At 42.7% G+C, this 19,074-nt stretch overlaps 1 protein-coding gene across 1 annotated transcript in view; it reads left to right on the forward strand.

Annotated features, from left to right (window-relative positions):
- The first annotated feature begins 4,064 nt into the window (after window positions 1–4,064).
- Window positions 4,065–19,074, forward strand: part of TAF1 (TATA-box binding protein associated factor 1) — a 32,669-nt gene continuing 17,659 nt past the window's right edge. Inside the window, exons 1-18 of the mRNA XM_088538457.1 lie at window positions 4,065–4,219; window positions 4,945–5,062; window positions 5,696–5,812; window positions 6,929–7,048; window positions 7,672–7,745; window positions 9,853–10,071; window positions 10,489–10,710; window positions 10,856–11,057; window positions 12,387–12,503; window positions 12,895–13,062; window positions 13,524–13,651; window positions 13,736–13,843; window positions 14,724–14,897; window positions 14,999–15,172; window positions 15,260–15,364; window positions 16,638–16,838; window positions 18,411–18,552; window positions 18,708–18,838. Of these exons, the coding sequence (XP_088394583.1) occupies window positions 4,094–4,219; window positions 4,945–5,062; window positions 5,696–5,812; window positions 6,929–7,048; window positions 7,672–7,745; window positions 9,853–10,071; window positions 10,489–10,710; window positions 10,856–11,057; window positions 12,387–12,503; window positions 12,895–13,062; window positions 13,524–13,651; window positions 13,736–13,843; window positions 14,724–14,897; window positions 14,999–15,172; window positions 15,260–15,364; window positions 16,638–16,838; window positions 18,411–18,552; window positions 18,708–18,838 (2,646 nt within the window). The 5' untranslated portion in view covers window positions 4,065–4,093. The remainder of the gene's footprint in view (window positions 4,220–4,944; window positions 5,063–5,695; window positions 5,813–6,928; window positions 7,049–7,671; window positions 7,746–9,852; window positions 10,072–10,488; window positions 10,711–10,855; window positions 11,058–12,386; window positions 12,504–12,894; window positions 13,063–13,523; window positions 13,652–13,735; window positions 13,844–14,723; window positions 14,898–14,998; window positions 15,173–15,259; window positions 15,365–16,637; window positions 16,839–18,410; window positions 18,553–18,707; window positions 18,839–19,074) is intronic.

Genomic DNA, 19,074 nt, shown 5'->3' on the forward strand with positions numbered 1-19,074 from the left:
GTGGGTTTTTTTTTTTCCTCCCCCCTTCCACTGAGAGGTCAAACACCTACTTAATTTCTGAAGTTTTAGTCTCCAGCTCCTCCGGCGATCACTTGGCTTCTGTTCTTATTTAGTGGAGGAAGAAAAAAAGAAGGGACTTCTTTGAAGCCAGTGTCCTTTATTAGACAACCATCAGTTACTGAACTTGCTGAAAAGCACAAATTCTGGTAACTTTGCTTTAAGTGTAGCTGCTGCTTTTCCTATCCCTTCTTTAATGATCAATTTAGTTTTAGAAAACAGAAATCTGGCTGTCCAAATGTTGTTTTGTCAATTTAAAGCTTGAAAACCATTTGTTTACATGCACAAATGCCTGTGATATTACTGAGCTTCACTTGGCAGTGAACTTGTGATTGTTTATATGAAAGTTAACATATGGGGTATTTAATCCAATGAGCAAGACATAGAGAACACCTGCAATAATTTTATTAATAGAAGTGGGAACTGATTTCTCTTAATGTAAAGAATTTAGGATAATGGTGGATCACTCAAATGAGTGTTCTTGTGCCGTTGAACAGAGAGGTAGAAGAGCAGTTTAGCAACAAGCCTTACGTAATCTTCTCTAAAGTGAATGAATGTTTTATTTCACTCTCCAATGAGATTTCACATTTTGAGAATAAAGTTACAGTTATCTGCTTAAGGTAATTGGGATGACGCTTCCCAAAACAAGCCTTTTGGTGTGATTCCTTTTGATGAATTCCAGAGACTTGTAGAAGCCAGGTTGCTCTCGAGGAATTCATGGCTTCACTTCTTAATGCTCTTGGAGTCACCACGTGGGATTTCATGGCAAATTCCTTTGCTGTTTTTCTGGCAGATCATTGACCTAAATTTTGGAAGCTCTATTTACAGGAATCAGGAACCATTGTTTCTTCATGGCAACTCACTGATAGTTCCAGTTAAATTTTTAATGGTTAGCCAGTCACTGATAGATTTACCTGGACATTTTTCCCCATCTACCAGATGATCACCTAATATAAACTGTTTTATCTGATGTGCCATTTATGTACTGTTTAACTTTCTCTAGTGGCTATAGCAAATGGCTGCTGGCTTTTGTTTTCAGAATATGCACTGCTTTTTTTTTTTTTTAATGTGTGATTCTGGGACCAGCTGAGATAGGAGAGCATGAAACCTTCCTGAGACTTAACCTTAGAGCTTGGTGATGTGAAAAGAGAATGCTTCCAAGATACCTTGTGTGAAACCAATGGTGCTGGCCTGGACTTTGTCTAAATTGGCAGTGCTGTCTTTGTCCAGATGCCACCTCAACTGGTAATTCAAAAGTTGCCTTCTTAAGATTCCCACACATACAAAACTGTACTGTGTACAACCTGAGAAAAAGTCTCATTTTTTTATTTTTTTAGCAAGGTAACAGAAAATATATCAACAGGTTATTGGGGATCTTGTGTTAAATTAACCTTGCTTTATCTGATACAGACAGAAATACCAGGTGGATAGAGACACATTCCCATTTGTGCCATCATTCCCCTCTGAAGAGGATGTGCCTTTCTTCAGCTAGTGTAACTGATGCCAACACTAACTACAATTTCTGGATATCTGGTGTATGCTCATACTGGTAGTGCTTAGGTTGCTTCTGCAACCCAGCAATTAAAAACTGCAGTTCATCCAAATATTGGTATATGTAGCTAGTGAAGCAACACTGAATTCCAAACACTGCCTGATTGCAGACGACACCAAAATATCCGTAATGCCTGGTGTTTCTAGAAACTTAGAGGCTTCTGTTTATATTTCCTCACCAAGTGCCATTTTCTGGAGCGTCTTTGCATCTTTTGTGCTTGTAGAGGAAGTGCTACCCCAATTGCGGTTCCTGCCGCGGCGTTCTGCAAGCAGTAAGGGAATAGAATATTTCACTGATGTGACTTCTACTCACCACTCTCTGCCTTTATTTTAATAGGTAGCCTTTAGACTTGTGGCTTGACTTGTATGCTGCAATGATTCTGTGCCTTGTAATTCAAGATTCTTGTTCTGTAGGTAAATTTCAGTAACAGAGTAAATAGTTTATCATTGTTCAAATATATTTATTTAAGTCAGTGCACGTTTTTAATGCAGGTCAGGCCTAACTCAATGGCATAGTTACCCTGGTGCAAGCCCATAACTTTTGCTTAATTCAAATATATTTTTTGGAAAAGTTTGTGATACATTTGAACTGTTCTTAAATAGACTTTATTTCAACAACAGGCACCTCTTTTTTTTTTTTTGGCTACACAAATTTGCAATTTTATACTGAAGCTACTGCTGTTTTTTTTAAAGATTTTTACTCTTTTAGATACTGAAATCTTGTAATTCTGCATCTTTTGTGGATATTCATAACTGGATGACAATAATTGTATGGAGAAGAAGTCCTGTGAGCAAATACTGTTGCACACATCCTATTTCTGTAGGCTCACAGTGCAGCCATCCTGGTGTTAACTGGAAGAGGGTACGGAAAGAGAAACTACCGCTTAATCAGGTTGTTTGAATTGATTGCATTATACTAGAACACTTTACCCCTGTCTAGATAACTTAATTGATTGCACAACAGTACTGGGGAGATTAATACCATTGTGAGGAAAACGAGCAGAAAGTGAACTTTGAACAGAACTATGAAAACTTCTACTGTTTTCAAAGTACCTCATTAATAGACTCATTCAAATGCCTTGTACTTCTGTGTTTTTCTGTCAAGAGGAGCAAAAATCCTGCTGGTTTGACAGTTCATTTACTCAGCATCTGATTTCCATGTGAAAGGATTCCAGGGGTGCACATATCCAGTGAACTTTTCCATTCAATGGGCATTCTCTCAGTTATGATCTTCCTTCTTTTTTTTTTTTTTTTCTCTTTCTGTAATTTTTAGTGTGTTTTAAATAGTCCAGCGTTTCAGTCTATGATCCATTCCCTTCCTTCCACTTCTTTTTTTCTTTTTTCTTTTTTTTTTCCTGTGGACAGGTAACAAATACAGACTTTAAACACTCATAACTTCGCTTATGAAAACAGACAAAATCCACCTATGTGACCGAAATGAGGATTTCCAAAACTGCTCAAGATTATTTCTTAGTAGAAACGTAGTGCGTGTTACCATTCACAAAAGAGACTCTACCAAGAGACCCGTTTTAATCTTTCAGCCTGTGAATAATTTCTCAGATACGCAAGGATTTTTTCTTTTTTTCCTTCTGAAGCCATCCACACCGAGTTGAGCAGTCCAGGAACCCCGTGTCCAAAGGATGTTATGAAGCATGTTTAGATGTATAAACGCTTTGTTCGGTTTACAGCTGTCGCTATTTATACGGAATTTAAACTAGGAAAGCCTCACTGTGCTTTGAGTGCTAATCCTTGCTGTGTAGATGAATCGTGGTGCTGCTTGGGCTAACCTAAAGGAGCAGATGGATCTCGGAGGAGGGTTCCCCGGCCGGCGCCATCGGGATGCCGCGAGCGTCCTTGGCGACAGGAGCCCCAGACTTTTAAGTGTGGTACTGATACATACACTGGCAACTTGATTTTATACTATATAAGAAAAAAATGTATTACAGCTAACAATTTTTAAAAGATTTTTTTTAAATTATGCAAGATTAAATTGTAATAAAATTTTCTTCATCTCTCTGGCTGTCTTATTAACTCCTTCAGTATATTTTAAATTTTTTTCCCTTGATGCAGCTGTTCTAAATGTAGTTCTTTCCTGTGGAAAGCCAGACCCCGTCTCTTAAATGCAATAAACGATTTTTGGTGAACTCGGAAGCCTGGCGCCTTCATTGGTCTCTCCTGGGACTGCTGTGGGGAGCTTGGGTGGCCGTTAGGGTCCATGGGCGGCCGTTGGGAGCGCTGGGCGGCCGTTGGGACCGTTGGGCGGCAGTTGAGACCGCTGGGCGGCGGCCGTTAGGACCGTTGGGCGGCGCTTGGCGCCGTTAGGACCGTTGGGCGGTCGTTGGGACCGTTAGGACCGTTGGGCGGCGCTGCTCAGCCCGAGGCGGCCGCGGCTCCGCGCCGGCAGGGGGCGCGCGCGGCGGGGCCGCGTCCCGGTTTCGCGTCCCGGTTCCGCTTCCGCCTCGCGCTCCGCTCCGGCGCCGCCGCGATGTCGGACTCGGAGAGCGATGAGGAGGCGGAGGGCGGCCGCGCAGAGCCCTTCTCCCTCGCCGGCTTCCTCTTCGGCAACATCAACGAGGCGGGGCAGCTGGAGGGTGACAGTGTCCTGGACAAGGTAGCGCCCGCTGGGCCCGGCCCGGCCGCCGCCTTGGGCTCCGGGACGGCTCTGAGGCGGGGCTGCCGTGGGCGCCGTGGGCTCGGGCTCCGAGACGGCCTCTGAGGAGGGTTTCGGACCCGTGGGCTCCGCGGCGGGAGGTGCCGTGGGTACGGGCTCCAGGACGGCTGGTGCCCCGGGTGCGATGGGGGGGCTGTGGCTGTGGGCTTCGAGATGGGGGTTCCTGGTGGCGTGAGCTCAGGGACGAGGTGGGTCCGGGGGGAGGTCCCGGGGTTGCGGGACGGGCCCTGAGATGGGGGTTCCCGGTGTTGTGGGCTTTGGGACGGGAGCTGAGGCAGGGGTGCGAAATCCAGGACGAGCTGAGACGGAAAGTCCTGGGGGTGCAGGCTCGGGAATGGGGTCTGAGACGGGTGTCTCATGTGTGGGCTCAGGGATGGGGATTCCTGGTGGTGCAGGCTCTGGGATAGGGTTTGTGCTGGGATTTGGTTGTGCAGGCTCCCAGATGGGGCCTGAGATAGGGATCCAATGGCTGCGGGCTCAGGGAAGGGCCAGGCCAGGAGCAGGAAGGCTCCTGGTGCCACAGGCTCCTGCCAGGACTGGGCTGGGGGGATCCCAACTCTCTGCGCCTCAGGACAGGCCCAGGCAGCAAGTGCTGCCTCTGGGCTTAGCCTGGCCGGGGGAGCTGGGGGATTCTCCCAGCTGGGATCTGCCTTTGGTCTCTCCAGGAATCCAAGAAGCATCTAGCTGGGTTGGGTGCCCTGGGACTGGGCAACCTGATCACTGAGATCACAGCCAGCGAGGACGATAGCACAGAGGCTGATGGAGCCCACCTGGATGAGGAAGGTGAGGCCCTGGGTTAGCTGTCATTAGGCGATGGAGAACCTGTGGGATGGGAGCTCTTGTTGGAGAAGAAACACCCAGGTCTTCTAAGGCTGAAAGGAAAAAGGCGATGTTATCTGGTCTTTGTTCATCTGACAAAAGCCTCACCTCCTTTTTTCTTGATGGCGTTAGTTCCACCTTAGCCCCTGCTCCCTTTTACACAAGATCTTTTCTCTCTCTCTCTCTCTCTTTTTTTTTGTTTACTTCTTGTCTCTTTTTCCTTGTAAACAAATTTATTCTGTGTTTTTCTCAGTCTTAAAATCTTATAGCCCTATTCAGTGCCCAGTTTCTTACTATTTCTTTTTATTCCTGAGTTTAGTTTCCTGAGTTTGTTGAACAGTCTCGCTGACTACGTGAAGGGTGTCTCTCTTGTGCTAAACCTGGTTGCTTCTTAGCACTGTTTATAGGAAATTGAAAAGTGTTGGGGCTGTTAGCTAGAGTGAAGGGAAAGAATCTTTTGGTGGGAGAAGTTAATCAGACGCTTTGTTCTTCCGAGAAAAGGAAATGTAAAGGAGTCATATGTGCACTGTGAAGCCAGATATTAGTCACATATATCCAAATGAAGTGTTTTGTGACCAGATTTCTTTTTTCTCTCAGGTTGGGTTAAGAGCACAGAAGATGCTGTTGATTATTCAGATATTAATGAAGTGGCCGAAGATGAGAGTCGAAGGTATAAGCAGGCAATGGGCAACCTGCAACCAGTTCGAAGACCAGGTAAATGGGATAAGTGCTTCTTAAAAGAGGCTGAAGTGACTGGCAGCTGGTGATATGTTTTGGGGGCAATTGCCCTTGACACTGGCTTTGTTAAGAGTGTGTTACTGCTCCCTTTTCACCCATTGCTTCAAGAATATAACCTTCTGGGAAACCTTGCTCACTGGTTAAAAGCTCTGCTAGATAAGTTCCCTCCCTTTTCACCCATTGCTTCAAGAATATAACCTTCTGGGAAACCTTGCTCACTGGTTAAAAGCTCTGCTAGATAAGTTCCTTTTTTAATGGCTGGGTTGCTCTCAAAGTTAAACTACCCTCAGAAGAGAAATCTTTCTTTTGCCATGGGATCCCCTGCAGAGAATACTTGATATCTTGCTGATCTTTCTTTAACCTGTGCTTTTAGAAGCAGGGCTACGCGGGCAGTCGGCTCCTTCTCAGAGAGTAACCTAAGACAGAGTTGAGGTCCAGATCCCCTAATGAGTCACTTCAACCATAATATCTCTCTCCTGTTCTGCCTCTGCATTCTTTTGTCAAAAATTACTGTTCTCCAGAAGGCACTTTAGTTCTCATATCAGTCCCAGGACTCTGTGGCAGAAACAAATCTTCAAACATCTATGACTTTTCCCTTTTGGTAGTTGCTAGTGCAATTGCTCAATCTTGTGCTTATCTCTTGAAGTTGAGTTATACTGTACCTTTCTGTCATCATATTGTTGCTGGTGGGATGGAAAGTTGATTTGGACTTTTCCAACTTTTTATTGATTTCTTTAGTAGCTTTACTCGCTCTGCAAAGCTTGAGTAAAGAGAGGTGATGTCAGTATGTTACTTTTCTTTCTTTTTTTTGAAGGTTTCAGCTCGCTTGCTGTCAGCTTACCCTTCTTCCACATTTCACTCTTTTTAAAATTCCAATTTTCCAATGCTTTTGTGCAAAAAAGCTGAAGTTGTGAGGATTTGGGGTCTACTTAAGAAAAAAAGAATGTTAATCTTACTGAGCCAGTGTGGAGATGTGGTCTACTATGTTGGGGTGTGATCTGTCCCAACACAGAGGATGTTTTAGCTGGGGAAGGGTGTCTGGTTTTCTTTTGTTATCAGCCTAATGTGTATTCTTGTCTGCTGTCTGTTTAGATGAAGATGAGGATGATTACGATGCTGACTGTGAGGATATTGATTCCAAGCTGATGCCGCCACCGCCACCACCTCCAGTACCTGGGAAGAAAGAAGATGAAAAAGATGCAGCTGTCCCTGGTGAGTGAGGCCCTTCTTCCCTCTGACAATGTGAGCTGTCTGAAGGAAGCAAACACAGCTGCACAGCAGTTCGTTCTGCGGCCAGCACCCACGCGTGATCAAAGTTCTGTCTGCAGACTGCGTCCAGAGGTGGGTCTTTTTCCTGATACCCGATGAGATGGAACTGTCTGAAGTGAGTTCTTAGGTAAAATACAGAGTGAAATACTGTATGACTATTAAAATACTGATATTCACAATAAAACTCCTTTTTTTATCTCATCCTCTCAGTTGTGGCTGGGAAATTCACCTGGAACGCTTAGGATAAAATGACAAGTTAAACCAGAATGGTACTCGCGACAATTACGAAGGCTTACGCTTTGCAGAATTTGATATGAACAGTACATATGGCATTATCGGGTTGTACTAGGGGACAGGGAGGAAACCTGGTTGTTTATAAGGTGCTTGTTCTATTGTAGTATCTGAAGATGGAGACGGTATCATTTTGCCCTCCATCATTGCTCCTTCCTCTGCTGCCTCCGACAAGGTGGATTTCAGCAGCAGCTCTGATTCTGAGTCAGAGATGGGACCTCAAGAAGCCAGGCAGGCAGAATCCAAGGAAGGCAAACTCACACTTCCTCTTGCAGGAATCATGCAGCGAGATGCTACCAAACAGTTGCCAAGTGTTACAGAGCTCTTCCCGGAATTTCGACCTGGAAAGGTATTGTAAGAAATATGGGGAGGCAACAGAAACTCTATTATATGGGCTCTCTAAGAATGAATGATAAAGTATTAAGGGTGTGCACACCATAATTGCATAGGTGTTCTGGCTTATCTGGCTCTTTCCTGCTTTAGTTTCTGTGGGTTGCTGTTTCCAGACTGCTTTACCTGTGGTGCTTTTCCAACCATCTGTAGTTTAAAAAGTGCCATATAAATCAATATAAATCAATGAAGTGCAAAATAATAAAATAATGTTTTGTTATTCTTTAGAACCATGGCACAAATCTATTAAGCCGTTTTTTATTTTCTAGTGGAGTAGAAAATGCTTTACCAGATGGTTCAAAAATGGCTTAATTACTTAATCTGCTTTCTGGCTTCTCAGCCAAATACCTGCTCCTTTCATGCTGTTCTGAACTTAGTCTGATAAAACAATCTGCAAGGTGTATGTCCTTTATTTAACTCTCCTTCAAAACCACTGTGATTATGGATCAGAGGTCACGTTAATAACATTTTGGTTGAAAGAATGGTGGGGATTTTTATGTCTAAAGATCATAATCTATCTAATCACTGTCCCCACTGCTGAGAACTTTTCATTATAGGCTTTGCCTTGTGCTTTTTTGTCATTATTTTTAAATGTTTTTGGGGGTAAATTGAAAAAAATGAAAATTTGAAAATTAATCAGTACCCAGTAGCAAATATAGATCATGTATTTCTATAATTTTGAAGTTTTAAAGCTATCAAGAGGAGATAAAACACAGGAGGGAAAGGATAATAAGCTTAAGGTTACCAAGGAATTGGAGTCAACTTTACATGTGTCTTTGCCATAGGCTTTCTGTAATGATTACATAATTAAATGTTGTGTTTTAATGACTTCGCTAACCCCTACCTATTAGAGGTCTGGGTGAGTGTCAACACAAAAGTAGTGGTTTGTCCTTATCTTTCTGTGAAGCACTTGATGCTCTCTCAGCTTTGACAAGTTTGGTGATTCCTGTGTTACTGCGTCTTTATAGCTGTCATTAATATATTCATTTCTGTGGCACTCAGCATGTAATGCAAGGACTGATCTTTGGTTGGCAATGCCTGCTTTCTGTAGTGCAGTCAGTGCAAGCTGTTAATGCTGAGCTGTTCTCCCGGTTTATTCATGAGCTACTAGAGCTAGCAAAGCCTGAATTCCTCTGGATTTGATCACAAGAATTGATTGGTTGATGTCTAAGAAGGCACATTTTTATGCAGTACTATTTATCCTGATGAAACCACTTTATATTTCACTAAACTTTTTATCTATACCCAGAACCTCTGCCCTTGACAAAAACCTCACCGAAACTGGCAAATGAGTTCGGAGGTTGTTTGGGGGGGGAAGATAACATGGATATGAGCAGAGTCATACAAATATTATGTTCTCTGGACATGAAGACAACAAATAAATAGATTGGTTTGCAAATCTTTGGCTATATTCCTGTTTCCTAAATTTGTTAGTTAGTTTGGGAATAATGCGAGGGTATTTGGAAGGTTACTTTACCAGAGCTTAAAAGGCAGTGATCATCATCATAGAAAGTATAGAAAGAAAGGTTTGCCATTTCCATCAGTGGAGGTTTTGATGGGCGGAGAGGGAAACTGGGCTGTGCTGGGAATGAAGGAAATGTAGTATTTCTGGGCTGTGCTGTTTGTTTCTATCTGGTTGCTTAAGAAATGTCTGCTTGTATAACTTTGTCTATTCTCCTAATCATTTTACCAACTTCAGTCTCCGTGTGTCTTGCTGAAGGTTAGGAATTGTTCAGTATGGAAATAGTTATTTCCAGGTACTGTCTCCCCCCATGCCCAAGGTGTAGTTATTTTCAGTTCTAAGTTTCTCTGTGTCTGAAATTAAGAATAAATCTTTTTGAAAAACAACTGATGTCAAACAGATGGATCAGAAACTCTTTTACAACAGTGAGCTTGTGGCCCGCTTTGGGGATTGGGATTGTAGTGCAGGTCAAGTACAGGATTTCAGAATGCTCTCTTTCATTCTTGCTCTTCAGAGACAGACAAGCATTCCTCAGTGCTTTGCCTTTTTGACTCTCTCTTTCTTTTTTCTGTTTTTTGTTTGTATGTTTGATTTCCTATTGTAGGTGCTGCGTTTCCTCCGTCTCTTTGGCCCTGGAAAGAATGTTCCATCGGTCTGGCGTAGCGCCCGAAGGAAACGCAAGAAGAAACATCGGGAACTGGCACAAGAAGTGCAGATACAGGAGGGTGAAGTTGTAGTTGAGAGTGGAATGGAAGGAAAATCTCCCTGGGAATATGAGTTTGCTGCTCCTCCCCCTCCTGAGCAATGCCTTTCAGATGATGAGGTGGGATATCTGAGTCTTAGAGAGGGTCGCCAGCTAGCACTGGGGGTAATACTGGAACGGACGTCTAGTGTAAACGACTTTTCCTCCAAAACAAAACTGGATGGCAGGGTTGGTTTATATTCCAGCTATGCGGAGGCTCCTCTCCAGGCACTAGTCAGTGACTTCAGGTGATTGCTTCTCACTGAGAAGGCTGCGTCCATGGTACAGGATCAATAGGAGAGCTTAACTTTGTATCAAGAAGAAATCTCTGTGTTCTTGGAAGTCTAATTGCAGAACGTTCTTAAGGCAGCTAGTAAGTATGGAAAAGCACCTTTTAGAAATACATTTCTCTTTTGAGAATGAACTGGGAAATTTGAAGGAGGAAACTTGTTTCTACCACTCAGACCTTTGGTGTAACCACTCTCTGCTCTGCTTCAGATTACCATGATGGCTCCTGTGGAATCCAAATTTTCCCAGTCAACGGGTGACATAGACAAAGTAACAGACACAAAGCCTAAGGTGGCAGAATGGCGCTATGGCCCAGCACAACTCTGGTATGACATGCTAGGGATCCCTGAGGATGGCAGTGGATTTGATTATGGTTTCAAGCTGAAAGAGAAGAAGAAAGAGCAGGAAGTTAAAGGACACGGAGATGAGATGGTGAGAGGAACGGTGGGGGAAGGAGTGGAGGTGTGTCCGGTGCTGGGGATTGCTGCACAAAGAGAACTTGGTCATGGCTTCCTTTTTTTAGCTGTAAAGTATTAAGTCACTGCAAGTCTTTGAGCAGCTGTTCTTTCCCCTCCAGGATGCGGAGTTGATGGATGAGAAGGACGATCTGCTAGCTGATGAGCACTTCCTTATGGTGACACAGCTGCAGTGGGAGGATGATGTTATCTGGAATGGAGAAGATGTAAAACACAAAGGGACTAAAACACAGCGGGCAAGTCTGGCAGGCTGGCTGCCATCCAGCATGACTAGAAATGCCACTGCTTACAATGCCCAGCAAGGTAAGCAGTGATCTGACATCTTGGTAGGATCTTGAGTCACTGTGCTTGATGTAGTTGAGCTGACTCATTTCTTCTTAAATACAGAACATAGTTTTTCTCATCAGGAAGCATTTTTGGTTAAATTGCAGCTCCATGCAGAACTCTTAGTCTCTTACATTTTTTCCAGAAACATTTTCTTCTATTGAAGAAAAGATCAATTCTGACTTTGTTCTCTCCATCTGGAGTACAGGATACTTGATCCATCTAACCAGGGTCCATCCATCTACCAGTATCGAGGACTGGTACACTTAGGATATCTGCCCTTTCCTGGCCAATGGAATTTTCTGTATATGTTTTAATTGGAAGAATTTTGTAAAGTTCCTCTGAATTGTTTTTCCTGAAGTAATAATGACCTTCTAGGTAAGGGAGGGGTCACAGTTCTTACAAGCCTCACACAACTTAGGCACAGCTGTATTTGAATTTAAATTATTTGCATAGGTTTTTTTCCCTATTTGTTATATTCTGGTTTGCTTTTACAAGAAAAGACTAATGGAAATGTCTGTTTATATCACTCCCGTCTTTAGCGGGTATTAACTTCAATCCTTTGCTCTTCAACTAGGTGTACAAAACACCCTGTGGAGCTGAGAGGTGGATTGGAATGGCCATGGCTTTTAATTACAATTTTTATTTTAGAATATTTCGTGCTTGACCGCCTCAGGTTTGGGCTTGCTGTGTAAGTCCCATCAAAGGTTACAGTACATGCCAAACATGTTTGGTCTTCTCACATGCAGCAGGTTTTGTGCCTTCCAGAAATACTGACATACATGACACGATGTTGACATATGTAGCATAAGGACATAGGTGCACTGGTCTGTCCTGGCAGGAGGAGGATGGCTGGGGGCAAGCAGCCTCCATAGAGCGATTCATTCAGGTCTACTTGGCCCTCATTTTTTTTCTGTGACAGTCTGACATAGATAGGATGCTGCTGAGTCAGACTAACTGTTCTGTCAGAGACAACTGTCTGCTCAAGACCTCTCTCTTTTATAGGGAACAGATAGAAAGTCAGCTTGCACGTCATTCTGCAGCAAATGCAAAGGAAGCCAAACATAACTTCCAAGAAACTGCAGACCTCAGCACTAAGCTGTGGCTGAATACCTTTTTGTAAATTGTTGCTTGCAGCCATACTGATGAAACGTAACATTCTTTAGGCTTAAGATCTGTGCTATGAGGAGCGGAACCATCCTGGTGTAGCCTGGAAGCCATTCTACATCCATCTCCAAATTTGAATTTTTAGGCAGTGGAACACCTCCTTCCATCTTCTAACCCAACTTTTTTTTCCCTTTTCTCTAGGGTTGAACCGAACTGGGTCTTTGCTCAACCCACCCATTCCACTAGCACAGAAACCCAGTGTTGCAGGAGTCCTAGGTATAGCAAAGGGCAAAGAGAAGCAGGCCCCTGAACAACAAGGTAATGAGGGTGTCAATCGTTGGCCTATGAGTATATGCATGTAACACGTTTCTGAATAGTCTTGGGTTCGGTGCAATAACAAGGTCTTTTTTTCATCAGAAAGTGTAGATAAAAGGAACGTGATTTTGCTCCAAAACCTGTTAGAGCACCTACAATTTCATTTTTAAAGAGATTCTCTGTGTTTCAGTGGAGTAAAATCGCTCTGTTGGTGGAACTGAGACGTGAGGCTGTCTTTCTTTTAGCTTTAAAGTTCTGTTTTCTTTGCCCTTTAAAGGTCCTGTCAGACAGTACAGAAAAAAGGGGAAGGCTGAGTAAATATAGTGTGGGATGAGCTCTGAAATGCCAGGGTAGTGTTTTAAGCTAAAAAAAATCTGTCTTATGATCTTTGCAGTTTCCTTGGATGAAGATAAGCCCTGGTACTCTATTTTTCCAATTGATAATGAGGAATTAGTATATGGCCGTTGGGAAGACAATATCATCTGGGATGATCAGGCAATGGAAACCTTCTTGGACCCCCCTGTCTTGACACTTGATCCAAATGATGAAAATATAATTCTAGGTATGTTTACAGCATCCAGAAAATTGACTCAAATGGGAGAAGATGAATGGAAGTAGAAGCAAGGATTTAGTCACATGACAGTGGAAATAACTGGGCTGGCTCAATGCATATAGTCTTCTGCCCTGACTTTTAAAAACAATTTGCAGTCAACCACTTGGTGGTAGCTGAGACTGTCAGTATTCAGGGGCATTTGGGCATGTACTACTGCATTCTGTGGGTCTTATGAAACTATATACTGAAATTCTGTCTGGTGTTTGTGCTAACTCTCTGTTTTGCAGAGGACAGTTTTGACACTGTGGTAATTGGTGTTACAGAGGAAAAGGTGGGGGAGTGCAGGAGGGTGAGAATCACCCCAAAATGAAACAAAAAAAGATCTCGACACATCACCAGTGGGAAGCAGTGGTGCTGAAAAGGGAATCTCTAGGATCAGTGTCCTAGAGGGTGCTTGCTTCTCCTTTTAGAAATTCCTGATGAAAAGGAAGAGATGACTTTGAACTCTCCATCCAAGGAGAATAAGAAAGAATCTTCTCTGAAGAAAAGTCGAATACTGTTGGGAAAAACAGGTGTCATCAAGGAAGAACCACAGCAGGTCAGCATGAGCTTTAGCACCTTGAGGGCTGGGAATGACCTGGAAAGCATGACTTTTCTGATGTTTCTCTCTCTGTAATATTAGAACATGTCTCAACCAGAAGTGAAGGATCCGTGGAACCTCTCCAATGATGAGTTTTATTACCCTAAGCAGCAGGGACTTCGAGGAACCTTTGGAGGCAACATCATTCAGGTATTGAGGCTACTGCAGGGTATAGGCTTAGAGATAGAATGTCTTGGTAGAAGGTTTCTGAGAGTATGACTTAGGATTTGTAAATAGAAAGTCATGTAACGGTGGGTCAATTAAGTGTTCATGCAAGAAAATTTTAACACAGTTTAATTAAAATGCTTAGAAAGGAGTTTGGACTAACACTTCTTGACTATCCCATCAGAAAGAGGTGCTGAGGTATGTGCTAGTTCTTGCAGCATCATGTCTGCCTTGCTTTTGTTTCATGTCTCTGCACTACTCTTATTGAAGCAGTAATAGGATGGGGTTAGATGGCAACAATACAGCAAAAGTGAGGCTATGCTTCTGCTACTGGTGTGCTTTTAATCTGAATATGATAAAAATAATTTAGATATTGATGAATTTAAGCTACTGCTGGCCTAGGGCTTGGTGAAGAGCTGTTACTTTTTTTTGTTTCACTGTGATACTGAATGTCCTCTTCTAAAACCTCAGCTGCATCCACCCTTTATTGCAGTGTGGCAAATGTATGCAGTTCAAAATGTGCTGCTTTCTCACTGACACCGGTAATGGTTTGCATGTTTCTGAGTAATAAAAATTCTTCTCAGTGGTGCCCTGTGAAAAAGTAAATGAGAAGTAGTGTCTGCACAATGAGAAAGGATTCAATCCAAAGGCTAATGCTTCCTGTCGAAGGGCAGCGTTTGTGATAACACATGAATTTGGATGCACTGCTGTTATTGCTCGCAGACATAAATGCTGCTAGGTTCTATTGGATAAAGCAGGGTTTGCAGGACTGGAGAGCATCTTTGTTTTGAGAGCATCTTTGCTGGAAACACCTTTGTTTTGAGATGCTATGAATCATTTTAAACGCCTGTTTTGTTTTTACCAGCACTCCATCCCAGCAGTAGAACTCCGCCAGCCTTTCTTTCCCACCCATATGGGTCCTATGAAGCTCCGACAGTTCCATCGGCCTCCGCTGAAGAAATACTCTTTTGGAGCCCTGTCCCAGCCAGGACCTCACGCCGTGCAACCTCTGCTGAAACATATAAAAAAGAAAGCCAAGGTACAGTTATTTTTGTCTTTATTTGGTGTCTGCTGAGACTCAATTAGCAAGGTATGTGCTTGACGTGCTGCTTCCCTGATGCCGTCTTTGTGCTGGCGCAGATGAGAGAGCAGGAGCGTCAGGCCTCCGGAGGCGGTGAGATGTTCTTCATGCGCACACCACAGGACCTGACTGGCAAGGATGGAGATCTCATCCTTGCTGAATACAGTGAGGAAAATGCCCCTTTAATGATGCAGGTTGGCATGGCAACAAAGATAAAAAATTACTACAAAAGGGTGAGTAAGTAAGCGCCGCTGCTGCACAGTGATTTTCTTCTCCTGCCTCTCACTGAGTGTTAACTGTATCTTCATTACACATTGCAGAAGCCTGGAAAAGATCCAGGGGCTCCAGACTGTAAATATGGAGAGACTGTTTATTGCCACACTTCTCCGTTCCTGGGTTCTCTTCATCCAGGCCAGTTATTGCAGGTGAGAAAAGCAGGAATAAGAAGACAGGAGAGTTAAATGGCGGATAATAGGTAGAATGCTATATACATATATTGCAAATGATGATTTTTTTTAAAAAAATCTCTCCCCGTTCTGTGGGTTTAAAATTGTAAGAAATGGTAGGAAGTCGTTACACTGTGATGGGTTTAGAAATCTTGTTAAAGAGGATTTCGTTAGTAGAAGGCTAGAGCTGCTCCAGTGTTGAGGAACTCAGTAAATAGGTATTACAGGAGACAAAAAATGTGGCTCACACAAGGTGAGCCAAAGTGTTTTTTTGTTTTTTTTTTCCCTTAGATTTGCACTATTATTGCATAGGTCGCTAGATGCCAGATACTACTTAGGTTTCTCTGAAAGGCATTGAAAGAGACATGTTGAAAGTCTCAACTTTGATTGAGATGGGATAAATAAAGAATGTTTCAAGGCCCACCTGATTACAAAATCCATGATAAATGCAAAAATAAATCAATTCCAATTAATGCTAGTTGCTGTTGCTGCAGCAGTAATTTTGTCCTTGCTGTGCCATAGAGAACAAGTAGGATGAGAATGGAGATCAATAACACAGCTGACAGTGCTCACGGTTCAGGCTGGAAGGGCTCAGGGAAAGAGCGGCACTTGTGGAAGCCTTGAAGCCAGGGCAGGGCCAGCTCAGGGAAAGCTGTGCAGCATGGATTGGAGTAGCTTGGGAGAGGAGCAATGGATAAGGCTTGTGGAAGCCTTAGGGGTGGAGGAAAGCCTTAGAGCAGAGGATGCTCTTACCGGTTCTGCTCAGTCTAGTGCCTCTTGGTGCCAGTTGCAATTTCCTCACCTTTAAAGACTGAACATTTCTGCCATTCAGCTTTTCTGGTTATATTCCTACCACCTCAGTTTCTGAGCAACGTCTTTAGTTCTTGTTTTTATTGTCTAGTCATATTCCGAGGCTATACATGTGTCCTTGTTGGTTTCCATGGTTGTGGCACTTTCTTGCATATCTGTTCATTCTGTCCTTAATTTTAAGTTGCCTCTGTGAAGGTCAGTCCTAAGAGCCCTTCAAATTCTTTATGCATTCGTTTGTGTTTTTTTTTTGTTTGTTTTTGTGCTTCATCTCTGGTTATTCTCTGAATAAAGGAGGAGTATTCTGACTGCACATCTCAATATATTGTGACATAAGTAATGATATACCGTTAATTCCAGTCTTTTTTAAGATCTCCCATGATGTCCCTATGTTATAGAAATTTTGTTCACTACCTGACTTTCAAATTGTTGTTTCTCTTATTAGGCATTTGAAAACAACCTTTTCCGGGCCCCCATCTATTTACATAAGATGCCTGAAACAGATTTCCTAATCATCCGGACACGACAAGGCTATTATGTTCGAGAATTAGTGGATATTTTTGTAGTTGGTCAGGAGTGCCCTCTTTATGAAGTTCCTGGTCCCAACTCGAAGCGAGCTAACACTCACATCAGAGATTTTCTGCAGGTATGTGGTAAAGTTACAGGTTGGGGATCTGAGGGCTCTGTGGGGAAAGGCCATGGCTTAGCCATGGAGTTCATGCAAACAGCCTTGCGTTGAGAAGCCCATTGCCCTGCTGTGGCTGCCTGTATCTCTGAGATAAGAGCACTACAGGACTTGATTGTTAACCATACAGACCTTATTTAACCATTTATTTGTAGCATGTTTCCCCTGTTTACTTGTGTCTAATATGTGTATGATGGAGACATTTATTAGCCGTGATGGAAGCTGATGATATTATATAAAATTGTAGGAAACTAAGCAAATGAAAAGCAACTGTGCACTCATTATACAATATAAAATTACACTTACATGAGTAATACCAAGAGATAATTAAGGGATCTGATCCCAGTCTTATTACATGGCACAGAATTAGAGTTGATTCTTTCATTTCATGGATCTTGGTGCAGTTAAGCTGTGGGGTTGTCAGTGATTCAAGTAAATATCCCAAATTTTAGATGTTGGAAATTATTTCTGATCATTTACTGTTGGTTTAATCAAAAATTTTAACCCAGGAGGTATTGGCAGCCACAGATGGGGACAGTTATTGCAGTAATCCCAAACAATTGAAAGGTAACAATACTATTGGAAACAATTTTAGCTTCTGCCAGCAGTATTGGAGATCTCTTCATGTGGTTGAGAATTTGAAAGCTGTTAGACAAAGTTATTTCAGTTTGCAATCTGTTTGTAAAAACATGCATTTGCTACGTATAGAACTTTGGTTTTGGTACAGATCATTGCTGAAATATTTGACCTAATATATTACTTGGCTGTTTTTGTGTATTGAGGGATAATAAATATTTAAAGCTTTACACTTCATAAATTGAAACTGCTACACAGGTTATGCGTTTCAGGTCTGTTTCAGTTAGTAACTGATTCACAGAAAGGAAAGCAATTATTTGGTTAAGTTTTACATAGGTTGCTGTGGTAGCTGTGTTTTATTGTTCTTTCTTTCTGAATTGAACAAGTTATCTCCCAAGAGAAGTTTGCAAATGGAGATCATAGCCTCTAAAATTTGGTAACAGCAGCTGCAAGCAAGATTCTCCCACTCCATACCCTCCACCCATTCACAGATTACTTGGTTTTCTACTGAGAAAATGTAGTTTATATTTTGCAGTTTGCAAATGTACAGCGTGACTTTTTGAAATCCCTTTCAGCTCTCAATTCTCGAATCAGTGATTTTTCTCACTTTCCTTCCCACCTCTGTTCTCCTCCCTTCCGCCCAAAAAAGGGAGAAAGAAAAGAAAATTTTAACTTAACTTCATCTTGGCCCTTTTTATGTAGCTGCAATGAAGTGCATTCCTTAAGCTGGAAAATCTCTACCATTCTTAAGAGCTCGATTTTCTCTTCCAAATCATTAAGACTTCTAATGGGATAATACACAACTTTTCAAAACAGATTTTTTCCCCACATCTCATTCTTAAAAGTGGGTAAATTGGATTTAAGTAGGAATTGTGGACTTGTCACTATAGGAGCAGCATTGTTTACACTGTCTTTGTGTTATTCCCTTACACATCACAAATGACTCTTGTTTTCCAGGTTTTTATTTATCGCCTCTTCTGGAAGAGCAGAGACCGTCCTCGAAGAATTCGCATGGAGGACATCAAGAAGGCGTTTCCCTCGCACTCAGAGAGCAGCATCCGAAAGCGGCTCAAACTTTGTGCTGATTTCAAACGCACAGGTATTTTAAGTTGTCGTATGGAGGCTGCTAGTTGCTTCTCAGCCGTGCAAGCCAACTGATGCATTGCCACTCCTGGAGCTCCAGGAGGCTCCAAAGGAGGAGGCAACATGTCCTCCTGAACAGGTGAATGATTTTTGAAAAATGCTTTTTTTCAGGGATGGACTCAAATTGGTGGGTTTTAAAGCCAGATTTCAGATTGCCCACAGAGGAAGAGATCAGAGCGATGGTGTCCCCAGAACAGTGCTGTGCTTATTACAGCATGATTGCAGCTGAACAGCGGCTGAAGGTAAACACTGCTGTGGGCACGGAGCGAGTTATGGTGAAGGGTGAGGCTGGAAAGCACTTTCTGCTTAAAGCTATTGCTATACAGTTAGGCAAAGTAGAACCCAGACAGCTGAGCAACTCGCTAAATTTTCTGCTGCATAGGAAGAGAATCAAGGTCTTAGAGGGAGCCCTTATGTCGTTTCCATGTATTATTTAGGTGTTTAGGTAGCCATGCTTGTGGTAGGAAAGGGAAAGTGT

The sequence above is a fragment of the Tinamus guttatus genome, unplaced genomic scaffold (genome assembly GCF_059628265.1).
Source record: "Tinamus guttatus ecotype Peru unplaced genomic scaffold, ASM5962826v1 Tinamus_guttatus_pri_ptg001087l, whole genome shotgun sequence".
In the NCBI taxonomy this organism is placed as follows: domain Eukaryota; kingdom Metazoa; phylum Chordata; class Aves; order Tinamiformes; family Tinamidae; genus Tinamus; species Tinamus guttatus.